Genomic DNA, 12,993 nt, shown 5'->3' on the forward strand with positions numbered 1-12,993 from the left:
CTTCGTTACCCTTTGGAATTTAGTTTGGTCAGAGAGTATAAGGTTCATTTTCGCCAGATATTTGTCTTTTTTAAGAATGACGTATATTGGCGACTTGTCACCTCTCCTGACAACTATCTCCTTGTTCTCACGAAGGCTTTTAGCTGCTGCTTTGAGCTCGGGGGACAGTATGGTGCTTCTGTAGTTGCCTCGATTCTTTCCTCCTTCCGCAATAAGTTCTGCTTGTAAGGTATCTTTGGTAGTGACCTTCTTTTGTGTCTCGAGGTCGAATATGTCGTCCAACAGAATTTCTAACTCCACTTTCCGGGCCATCTCACTCGGTCTGGACATAACGTGACAGTTTATACCCAGATTTAGGAGAGTGACTTGGTCCTCAGTGAGGTTAATTCCTGCCAGGTTCAGGAAGCCATCTCTTGGTCGTGGAATTGCCATAGGTCCTCCATATAACGTTGTTAGTTTCTTGATAATCCTTGTTTCAGTGCTGAGGTGATGTCGGTCTGTGAGGATGTCGAGGTGTTGTTCAATGCGGGTACGGAGACTTTCGTCAATGTTGCTATTTCTCCATTCGTTTGTAGCATGAAGTAGTTGCGTTTTGTTGTCTTTGATTTCATTTTCTGCCTTGTATATCTGATCACGAATCAGATCCTGGCGATATTTTATCGTGAAAGCTTGATTCCTTGCTGCTGAGTCGTGCATTTTAATATTAGTATATTTTGGTAGCAGTCTTTCCTGTAGACATATATTATTAAATATGACCGAAAAAGTAAGATTAAAAATTCTAACACGAATTTTCTCGATCTTTCGTACGTTTCTTTTCACTGTTGGTGGTAATTCAAAAATCAATTCTCCAAAATTCATTTTTATTTCTAGTCTGACACGACACTTGAGCGCGTTTCGTAAAACTTATTACATTTTCAAAGACTTTAGTTTACACATACACAACTGAATAGAACTTACACATCTTCGATTTGTTTATATCTACATTTGAGTGAGGTGGATGGGGTGAGGTGGTATTAATAGGGTATTAAATTCCTAAACACAAGACAGAACACGAAACAATGGGTATTGAATGGAAGTGATTGTAGAAAGCCTATTGGTCCATATTTCTTGATGCTTCAATATTGGAACGGAGTCTTGAGGTGGGTAGAATATAGTTGTGCATTAATTGGCTGTTGATTGCTGGTGTTGACTTCTTGATGTGTAGTGCCTAGCAGACGTCAAGCCGCCTGCTATCGCTGTATCTATCGATGATTTCTGTGTTGTTTACTAGGATTTCTCTGGCGATGGTTTGGTTGTGGGAAGAGATTATATGTTCCTTAATGGAGCTCTGTTGCTTATGCATCGTTAAACGCCTAGAAAGAGATGTTGTTGTCTTGCCTATATACTAGATTTTTTGGAGCTTACAGTCCCCAAGAGGGCATTTGAAGGCATAGACGACGTTGGTCTCTTTTAAAGCGTTCTGCTTTGTGTCTGGAGAGTTTCTCATGAGTAGGCTGGCCGTTTTTCTGGTTTTATAGTAAATCGTCAGTTGTATCCTCTGATTTTTGTCTGTAGGGATAACGTTTCTATTAACAATATCTTTCAGGACCCTTTCCTCCGTTTTATGAGCTGTGGAAAAGAAGTTCCTGTAAAATAGTCTAATAGGGGGTATAGGTGTTGTGTTAGCTGTCTCTTCAGAGGTTGCATGGCGTTTCACTTTCCTTCTTATGATGTCTTCGACGAAACCATTGGAGAAGCCGTTGTTGACTAGGACCTGCCTTACCCTACAGAGTTCTTCGTCGACTTGCTTCCATTCTGAGCGGTGGCTGAGAGCACGGTCGACATAGGCGTTAACAACACTCCTCTTGTACCTGTCTGGGCAGTCGCTGTTAGCATTTAGGCACATTCCTATGTTCGTTTCCTTAGTGTAGACTGCAGTGTGGAAACCTCCGCTCTTTTCCATCACTGTTACATTTAGAAAGGGCAGCTTCCCATCCTTTTCCATCTCGTAAGTGAAACGCAGCACGGAACTCTGCTCAAATGCCTCCTTCAGCTCCTGCAGATGTCTGACATCAGGTACCTGTGTAAAAATGTTGTCAACATACTTGCAGTATATGGCCGGTTTCAAGTTCATGTCGACTAAGACTTTTTGCTCGATGGTACCCATGTAGAAGTTTGCAAACAGGACACCTAGGGGAGAACCCATGGCGACCCCATCTACTTGCTTATACATGTGCCCATCCGGGCTCAAGAAGGGTGCCTCTTTAGTACAAGCTTGGAGTAGTTTCCTTAGAATATTTTCTGGTATGTCAAGAGGAGTAAAGGCCGGATCACGATACACTATGTCGGCTATCATCCCAATTGTCTCGTCCACAGGTACGTTGGTAAACAGTGATTCGACGTCCAACGAGGCTCTTATCCCTGTGGCCCGTGTGCCCCGCAGTAAGTCAACAAATTCCTTTGGAGACTTCAGGCTGAAGGCGCAAGGGACATAAGGAGTCAGCAGGCCGTCGAGTCGCTTCGCCAGTCTACACGTGGGTGTGGGTATCTGGCTAATGATTGGCCGAAGTGGGTTTCCAGGCTTGTGTGTCTTGACATTTCCATACGCATATCCATGTTTATATTCCCCAATAATCTTTGGCAAGTGAAGTCCGGATTTCTTGGCGTTCACAGTTTCGATCAGTTTGTTGACCTTTGCTTTCAATTCGGCTGTAGTGTCCTTCGTTACCTTTGGAATTTAGTTTGGTCAGAGAGTATAAGGTTCATTTTCGCCAGATATTTGTCTTTTTTAAGAATGACGTATATTGGCGATTTGTCACCTCTCCTGACAACTATCTCCTTGTTCTCACGAAGGCTTTTAGCTGCTGCTTTGAGCTCGGGGGACAGTATGGTGCTTCTGTAGTTGCCTCGATTCTTTCCTCCTTCTGCAATAAGTTCTGCTTGTAAGGTATCTTTGGTAGTGACCTTCTTTTGTGTCTCGAGGTCGAATATGTCGTCCAACAGAATTTCTAACTCCACTTTCCGGGCCATCTCACTCGGTCTGGACATAACGTGACAGTTTATACCCAGATTTAGGAGAGTGACTTGGTCCTCAGTGAGGTTAATTCCTGCCAGGTTCAGGAAGCCATCTCTTGGTCGTGGAATTGCCATAGGTCCTCCATATAACGTTGTTAGTTTCTTGATAATCCTTGTTTCAGTGCTGAGGTGATGTCGGTCTGTGAGGATGTCGAGGTGTTGTTCAATGCGGGTACGGAGACTTTCGTCAATGTGGCTATTTCTCCATTCGTTTGTAGCATGAAGTAGTTGCGTTTTGTTGTCTTTGATTTCATTTTCTGCCTTGTATATCTGATCACGAATCAGATCCTGACGATATTTTATCGTGAAAGCTTGATTCCTTGCTGCTGAGTCGTGCATTTTAATATTAGTATATTTTGGTAGCAGTCTTTCCTGTAGACATATATTATTAAATATGACCGAAAAAGTAAGATTAATAATTCTAACACGAATTTTCTCGATCTTTCGTACGTTTCTTTTCACTGTTGGTGGTAATTCAAAAATCAATTCTCCAAATATTCATTTTTATTTCTAGTCTGACGCGACACTTGAGCGCGTTTCGTAAAACTTATTACATTTTCAAAGACTTTAGTTTACACATACACAACTGAATAGAACTTACACATCTTCGATTTGTTTATATCTACATTTGAGTGAGGTGGATGGGGTGAGGTGGTATTAATAGGGTATTAAATTCCTAAACACAAGACAGAACACGAAACAATGGGTATTGAATGGAAGTGATTGTAGAAAGCCTATTGGTCCATATTTCTTGATGCTTCTAATATTGGAACGGAGTCTTGAGGTGGGTAGAATATAGTTGTGCATTAATTGGCTGTTGATTGCTGGTGTTGACTTCTTGATGTGTAGTGCCTAGCAGACGTCAAGCCGCCTGCTATCGCTGTATCTATCGATGATTTCTGTGTTGTTTACTAGGATTTCTCTGGCGATGGTTTGGTTGTGGGAAGAGATTATATGTTCCTTAATTGGAGCTCTGTTGCTTATGCATCGTTAAACGCCTAGAAAGAGATAGTTGAAGATGTTGAAAGAGATGTTCACATCAAGAAGTCAACACGACACGGTAGGAGACGGTAGGATTCTGGTCCTGTGTTGGCCTGATGTTAACAAATGATGAACTGCTGCTTCACCCTGCCTGGTGTTTGTCCCTGCAGCAGGTGCAGTGCTGCTTTACCCTGCCTGATGTTTATCCCTGCAGCAGGTGCAGTGCTGCTTCACCCTGTCTGGTGTTTGTCCCCGCAACAGGTGCAGTGTTGCTTTACCCTGCCTGATGTTTGTACCTGCAACAGGTGCAGTGCTGCTGTCAGCATAGCGTCGTCCTCGCCCCTGCTGAGATGGTCTACATCGGCTGGTTTTAGATTCTCGTGGAAGATGGATTGCTCTCGAAATTTTGAGATTTAACAGTGAGAACTAGGCTAATTTTCAAGTGCTTAGAGAAACGCATGATTTGGTGAAGTTTGCGTCTGTCACGATCTATCGAGAGTTTATGGTGTATTACGAGGGAAAGATCCTGCAACTGCAGAATGGCCATGACACTGTGTGAATTTACATGAGTCAGACTTTTTCAACCCAATCAGTGATGGACGCGTCTTTTAAAATAGCGAATGCTCTCATCTTATGTGTTCAGGAGCGATATGGCACAGTGGAAGGTATTCGTCTGAACTATCATCGGGTACCATTTAGGAGCGAAGGGTCTCGTGAATGGCACCCGAATCGTCAAGATGATCATTAAGCACCCGGCGCTCACAAGAGCTTAAATGGGGACGCGCCATAGCTCTTGACCGATGAAAGTACAGTACAGCAATGAATGGATTGACAGTGACATGGAGTGGCTGAGGGGCTGGGTGTGAATTGATGAGGGGCATATAAAGTCCTAGATGCAGGACTGGTGGCTGGGATGGGGGATGGATTGTTGAGTGGACGGTGTAGGTAATGGATTAAGGGTGACGTGGGGTGACTGAGGTGAGGGGGATGGATTTGGAGACATGACTTATGTCTTACCGAATAGTGTCTCTGGAGAGCGAGATTCTAGCTCTATAGCTCAGCCTATAACTATTGTATCTGGTACATTTGTATGTCTAGAGGTTGCAGTATTCTGTCGTAACTGCTCTAAAATCTATGATTGATTGTTGCTTCCTCCACCTCTGGTCCAAAATTATTGTATTTTTACCATTCTGCTTTCAAGTACTTTCTTATATTTCTCTCTCATATGTCCTACCACCTTCACCTGTGGCCACTCGTTCTACTGATACTCATCTGGAAAAATCTGTCTCCGTTCATTTTGTCTTTTCACCTCAGTATCTTGTATGTTGCGGACATGTTGCCTCTTGTGGTTCTCTCTCTTCTACTTTCATTAGTTGTATAGCAAGTATATCAAGATATAATATGTTTGCTCCAAACTCTCATTAGGTTATGACAGATAATTAGATGTGTCTGTTAATTCTACATACCCAATCTCTAAGAGTTTCACATTCCAAGAAGTTCTACACTAGTCTTAGGTCCACTAGTTACAATTAATACCTGTTTCCAAGGGAATAGGATCAATCGTGCCAGCTGACAGGTAAGCTACAAAGATGTTGGTCGGTATGGCATGGTGAGGAGAAAGCTTGCAGTACAAGCCTTCGACACCAGACCATCAACAGTCCGTTTAACTCGTTTAGTGGTTAAGTACAAACACTTGAAAGATACAGCAGATCTTCAACGCATACTGACATTCCCCAGCAACAATGTAACACTGGACGAGTCCAGTTCCTACCCTCACAAGGCGCTTCAACCGCACTACAGAGCAGACAGGCAGATTTCGGCCTCATCAAGCTTCCAATCTCTCGTCACCCATTCGAGCTCTCAGACACCACCCACATTCAGAAGAGCTCCACACTATGTTCTCACCCTGCACCTCAGCTCTCTACCCCCTGAAATTGTAAAATTCTGAAATTTTAGGGAATTTCATTCTAGTTGCCATTTGTTCATTCATTTCTGCAACATATCAAGGACCTCCAGTAGCATTACTCAGTCCTCTTCGGTCCTAACGCCTTTCGCTATTTGCAAACATTGATATGCACGATCCTATCTCCACCGGAAGGTCATTGAAACAAATCAGGAACAGCAATGGTCCTTCGTCCTGGTACCAAACATTACTATTAAAATTATCTTAAGTAATCTAGCGACAGCAATAAATTCAAAGACTCATTACCTGTAAGTCGTCAACGAGTTTGAAGGCGATAGTGGTGTTGACGGCGAGGCGGGTGAGCTGGTCCTTGAAGCTACTGATGTGTTTCCTGTACAAGAAGACGGCTGCCTCGGGTCCCTGGCTCTGGTACACATCTTGAGTCGCAACCATCCAGTGCAACGCCCCAGCTGTAGGGAACCTCCATGTAATGACTATATCATTCACTATGTACTGCGTTCATTACATGCATCCACTGTATATTGTATGCAGTACATACATTCAAAATGTATGAATGCAGTACATACATTCAAAATGTATGAATGCAGTACATGCATTGATCCAGAACAATTGAAACTTTATATTGTAAAAGATTTTGATAGCTGTTATTAATGTAATGATTATTAATTTTATTTTGTTATTTACTATTTGACTTCATGTTAGGCAGATTTATGTATAATCTGGAATCAAAAATTGTAAATGTTGCTTCATTGTTGAATAAAAGTTGCTGGAAATTTTTACTTCAATTTATTAGAAATTAAGAGATTATGACACATCATTTATATCAATCACTTTCGAAATGCCTCTCAACACCTCAATTAACCCTTACACTGCTCAGGGGTCATATGGACATTTACACCCCTGTGCGCAAGAAAAAAAAAATTCAAAAATTTTTTTTCGTCTTCTAAACATGTTAATTTGTGTCCCCTGAGCACGGAAAAAATAAAAAAAAATCGTAGGTGACATATTTTGGGCGCAATTGACCGAGGAAGTCTGGCAAAAAGTGGGCGTTGACAGAGCGGTCGTCAGACCTGGTCAGCGTCACCCGCGTTGACAGATGGGAGTTGCCACAAAGATATTATTACCTAATTGTTTCAATGTCTCCGATTGATTTTTTCTTAGTTTTTTTGCAGTAATATTATTCAATAGTGTGTATTGTAATATATTTATATAATAAAAGTGGTTAATAATCGCTATACTCAAAAGTATGATGTGCATATTAGTGATTCAATTATTATGTTTATAAAACAATAAACAAATAGTTTTGCTGCTATTACACTCTATACACAGGTTATATATAAGTATCTGGCATGTTTTGGTCACCATAACGAACCACTAAGTTGGTATTGAGAGTCGAAAAGCAACGAGGAGTTACCGCCACACACCAGCCAGCCACTCGCTGCCACTCCCTCAACACACGCACTAAACTTTCTCCCCCAACAATACCAGTTGTGGTGTTATTACACTATATACAGACGTTATATATAAGTATGTGTATATTTTGTTCACCACAACTGTACAGCTAAGCTGATATAGTTAGTTCAGGCACTAAGAGTCGTCGCTATACACAGATGGCGGCTGGCGGCTCCCTCACTCTTTCAGGGTCACACGCACTAAACTTTCTCCCCCAACAATACCTTTTGCAGTGTTATTACCCTATATACACATATTATATATAAATATCTACATGTTTTATGCACCGTAACTGTACACCTAAGCTTGTAGAGCGCCCAAAGAGCATAGTGGCCACCCTCTAAACAGCTAGAGAAATCGTGCAGACGACGTCACCTCCGTCACCCATATGGCTCCTCCCAGCATAATCCTTTTGCTGTTATTACACTAATACACACATTATATATAAGTATCTACATTTGTGTTCACCATAGAGAACCACTGACCTGGTATGGTGAACGCAAACAATAACAGGTGGCCACACAGTAAACGATGCTGTCTCCCTCCGTCTCTCAGCATCACTCCTCACACAGCGCTAATTATTACAACAATCCTGCTATTATCACAACCCTGGTTATTTATATCACAGTCATTGGTCATCTGTAATATTGTCATCGCTAAATAATAACAATTATATATTTATTTTGACATTTTTCGGCGATGCTGTGGTCACAAGCTGAACATCAATGCTGTTCGCTCATGCTGCGTACGCCGGCCTTGGTTGCTCCAACAGTACTGTGCCTCTCACACCTGAGAATATTGCCCACGATTTTTTTTTAAAATGGCATCTGTTTACAAGAGCCCTGAGGAAGCTACTGTGAACCCCGTGTAGCCGCGGGCCATTTGAATCAGGCCTGGCACCCTATGGCGTATATATACGCCATGCGCAGTTTAAGGGTTAAGTCAATTTTATTTGCTGATGACACAATTTTGATTTTCTCCAATCTTATTAGTCCAATCACTTGGGCTGGATGGTAGTGCGACAGTCTCGCCTCCTGCAGGTCGGCGTTCAATCCCGGACCATCTAGCGGCTGGGCACCATTCCATTGCCCCGTCCCATCCCAAATCCTTATCCTGATTTTTTCCAAATGCTATATAATCTAATGGGTTCGGTGCTTTCCCCTGATTATTCCCTCCGTCCCTCCAATCTTACTAGTGGTGGTAGAGGAGTTAGTAATAATGGTAGGGATGGGTGAGGGGGAGGCAGTAGTGGTGGAGGGTGAGGGGGAGGTAGTAGTGGTGGTGATGGGTGAGGAGGGAGGTATTAGTGGTGTTGGTGGGTGATGGGGAGGTAGTAGTGGTGGTTGTGGGAAAATCTGGCTCCAGATTAATGATAATAAAATTCATATATAATACTAATATGTTCGAAGGACCAGAATTCTATTCTAAATGAGAGAACCAGTGGCTTATGGATCTCATTGATTATTGTTGGTGTTGGTATTGGTGTTGGATGGTGCTGTTTTGCCTTGCTGTATTTTGTGTATTTAATATACTTTCCTATGTATTTTTTATTGTTCTTTGTTTTACTTTTTGTGTTACGTTGCTCTGTGTTACTTGTTATCTGTGTTGTTGTCATTTCCGTGTTCCTTGTTATTCTGTGCTTTACTGTTTTATATGGTTGAATGTACGCTGTTTTTCTTTGTTTAAAAAAAAATCTCACCAAAGTGAATATTACTTAGTGTCTTGGTCAGGTAATGAGCCAGTCGAACGCCTACTAACAAAGTTAGTCATTCCATTTGGGGCAGTGACCATTTCTTGATTGGGGCCACTCTAGCTTTAGAAGAAGTAAAATTGATTGCTTTTTGTTTACTAAATAGGCTACAGCGCCATATGCTTTGCCTGAGGCATAGCAAATTGCATGCAAATTTTTGTTTTAGTTCTAAGGCATTACGAGGGAATTTTAGAGTACTAAGGCATCACGAGGTAAATAAATAAAATAATGTCCTTGTTTGGTATTATCCTGGTCAACAACTTCAATAAATTTGTTGGTGTTAACCATTCAGCTGCCTTGAAGTTGACCTTGAGGCTTAAGGCCTTGAGTAGAGATTCAAGCTCCAACCAAAAAGTTTGCAGAGAGTCAGTAGAACTATCTGTTGCTGGCAAATCTAGCAGTTTTTGAACTAAAGTGGTGATAGATCTCTTGTTGTTGTGATAATTGCTTTTAAGCAGTTAAACTGCGAGATCATAGCCATCACAGGTCAAGTTCAAATTCGAGGCTTCATCTTGGAGGTAACCTTGTAAATAAATATTACTCTTAAGAAAGCCTTACTAATGTTGGCCGTATAGGTGTAAGTTCCTAATCGAAACAAGAAGTAGTTCGTCATTGAGTCGTTGGGTTGGACTCGGGCCAGTTTGTAGAATATCGTTGAGTGATACACTATTCGCCTTCACTTTGGCACTACAGTTAAATACAATTCTAATAGGTGTATTAGCCGAAACTTTCAAGATGGCGTGATGAGGCAAATAATGTCCTTGTTTAGTATTATCCTGGTCAACAACTTCAATAAATTTGTTGGTGAGTTGTTGTTGTATCAAATCATGATACAATTGCCATTTATCAGGCTGATTATTTAATCCAGCTTCCTGTGATTTTAATTGATTTAATGCCATGAGGTTGTTGTTGTTTGTTGTTTAAGATTCGCTACCCGGAATAACAAGTACTAAGCAGCACGGGCTATGGTGAGCCCGTAGCTGTGTGTGTATGCCATGAGGTGATTTACTAGTAGCTGTGGGTGATTTAGCTTCCATTTAACCCAGTATTGATTATCTAGATAAATAACTGAGTTAAGATATTGTTGATAAGTCCAAGCATCATCTGGACTTGGTTGTTCAGGGACAAGACCTAAAGTATCTAGATCCCATAATTTATATACAGTGGGATCAGAGGTATCCTCAGACTTGTCTCTGAATTGGAGTGGTGACTGTTCCAAGCCTAGTCACACAACCATTATTGAGTTGATTTGTTGATCATTCCTGGGTATACAAATTTTCTGTGGTAACACCGGTCCAGTAAGTAATTTGCCTCCAGCTGAAAGCAACAAATTAATTTGGTGCATCTATTAGTAAATCTGTAATAATAATCCGCCGCTACAAATATACCTACATCGGTGAGGCAGTCAGAATTTATTTTGTAATCAGCCAACTTCATTCCATTACGTTTTATAAGTTTGAGAGTATTCCTAGACCAGAAACAAATAGGTCAGATGGGATTTTGTCAACAACTATAGCCTGTACTTGGCTAGCATTGCCTTCTAGGTGTACCAAAACTCTCACAACCTTGTAATCGCGAGGCCCGGTATTAGTAAAAAATCGTGAAATGTTTAATTTCACTTGACACAAGGTTTTAACTTTCAACTGATGAGCCAGTTATATAAATGTTAAATGTAATAAATGTTTTCTGATAACCTTGGTCGAAAAGACCATGAGTGGTGATCCTGGATTTCTTATTAGTTAACCTAAGCTAAGCTGTAGGTAACGTGGTAATATTATCTGTCTTAGTAGCAAGTACATTTACTACTTGATGTACTTTGCAATATTGTACACTTGTGGAGGTGCTTGATTCCACTTGAGGGTTTTATGACCTCGGTCGTGTTTCTCCACAGAGTGTAGAATGATGTTGGCCTTTATGGCACTTGTGGCACATATGCAGGACAACAATACAGTTGTTGGGTTCATGTGATCCTATGCATCTGGTGAATCGGTGCAATTCTTTGAGACGTTTGATTCTCGCACTGCGACCTAAGTAATTATGACATTTATAGGCATTATGTTCTTTTTGGCATAACAAACATTTCTTCTCTCCTCTAGTAGTATTTTTAGAAGGTACATTCACTACAGGTTTTTGAGAGATTTACTGTATAGGTATCCACATTGCTATGTTTCCACTTGGAAGATGGATTAGCTATTTTTGGTTTTACAGCAGTAGTTGTGGTACCCTGAGGTTACGATGAGTGCTAGTTGAAGGTGTTGAAATACCTTTCCCATCCTGGTTGTCTCGTTGTTGTTCGGCTACAGAGCATAAACCTTCTGTTATCTCTGTCATGTTCAGAGATGTTTTTATTGTGTACAGTACACAGTTTGTCCAGTGTTTCAATAGGTAATTTGCATCTTATAATTACTCATGTCAACCATTCAGCAGCCTTGAAGTTGACCTTGAGGCTTAAGGCCTTAAGTAGAGAGTCAAGCTCCAACCAAAAAGTTTGCAGAGTCAGTGGAACTATCTGTTGCTGGCAAATCTGGCAGTTTTTTCAACTAACATGGTGATAGATCTCTTGTTGTCATAATTGCTCTTAAGCATTTAAACTGCGAGGTCATAGCCATCACAGGTCAAGTTTAAATTGGAGGCTTCATCTTGGAGTTGACCTTGTAAATAAGTAAACTTAGTAGTTTTGGAAATATTGGTTTTAGAATCTATTGGTTCTACAAACTTATTCTAAAAATCATCCCAACTTTCATTCTCACTACCAGAGAATGTTGGTAGACTAATTAGAGGTAATTTTACTTCAGGTTGTGGATGATTTGCAGATGCTGTAACTATTTTATTCCGAGTAATCAGTTTATTAAATGGCTGTAATTTAACCTGTACATCTTGAGATGATTTCGGGGCTTTAGTGTCCCCGCGGCCCGGTCCTCGACCAGGCCTCCACCCCCAGGAAGCAGCCCATGACAGCTGACTAACTCCCAGGTACCTATTTACTGCTAGGTAACAGGGGCATTCAGGGTGAAAGAAACTTTGCCCATTTGTTCCTGCCTCGTGCGGGAATCGAACCCGCGCCACAGAATTACGAGTCCTGCGCGCTATCCACCAGGCTACGAGGCACCAAACATCATCTTTGTAATTGGCTAATTCTTGCATGATGTCATGTAATTCAGTGTCTTACTAAGTACAGACAAACATTGGTTTATTTGAGCTCTAATTTGCTCAAACTTATTATTAGCAACTTGGAAATAACTTTCCAGCTCTAAATAGTCAATGGGTGACTGTTGTGACAGATCTTGACATTTGTTGATCTGCCTGGTCAAGTGACCTTTTAGACTTATAAGGGTGTTTTTCATTCTTTCAGCCATATCCATCTTGGTGGTTAGAGGCTTCTTAAGTTTAATGTAGTTCTTACTAATGTAACTAGGATATTAACTCATGTAGCAGAGGCAAATATAGTAGCAGAGGTATAGTAGCCTAATATTTAATTTCTTGGATTAGGCTATATGATCCTACCTCGACTAGAGGTTAGCTTACCTACCTAATAGTAAATAGTTAAGATTTGAGTGACGCTTGGATGTCACTACGGTTGCACCTCCAGCTATCTTTTCATTATCACTTTCAGTTGGTATAGTGACACCTAGTAGCACTCAAAGGTGTACACAGTAAAATACAATAACTTTATACACACTTTGTGTAAGATAACAAATTCCACCCTTCAGTGGAATTTGTTCTGAGTTTCAGAACAGGGTGCTCTTGCCTGTCGCAGTTGCTGGACCACTATGATATGGCATTAGATGCTATGGAAGACCAACAAAACGCTGATGTAATTTACACAAATTTC

At 41.1% G+C, this 12,993-nt stretch overlaps 1 protein-coding gene across 1 annotated transcript in view; it reads right to left on the reverse strand.

Moving 5' to 3' along the window:
* Positions 1-7,020, reverse strand: part of LOC138350928 (uncharacterized) — a 43,662-nt gene extending 36,642 nt beyond the window's left edge. Inside the window, exon 1 of the mRNA XM_069302385.1 lies at positions 6,245-7,020. Coding sequence (XP_069158486.1) covers positions 6,245-6,391 — 147 coding nt within the window. The 5' untranslated portion in view covers positions 6,392-7,020. The remainder of the gene's footprint in view (positions 1-6,244) is intronic.
* Between the last annotated feature and the right edge of the window lie 5,973 nt (positions 7,021-12,993).

The sequence above is a fragment of the Procambarus clarkii genome, chromosome 48 (assembly GCF_040958095.1).
Source record: "Procambarus clarkii isolate CNS0578487 chromosome 48, FALCON_Pclarkii_2.0, whole genome shotgun sequence".
Taxonomy (NCBI): domain Eukaryota; kingdom Metazoa; phylum Arthropoda; class Malacostraca; order Decapoda; family Cambaridae; genus Procambarus; species Procambarus clarkii.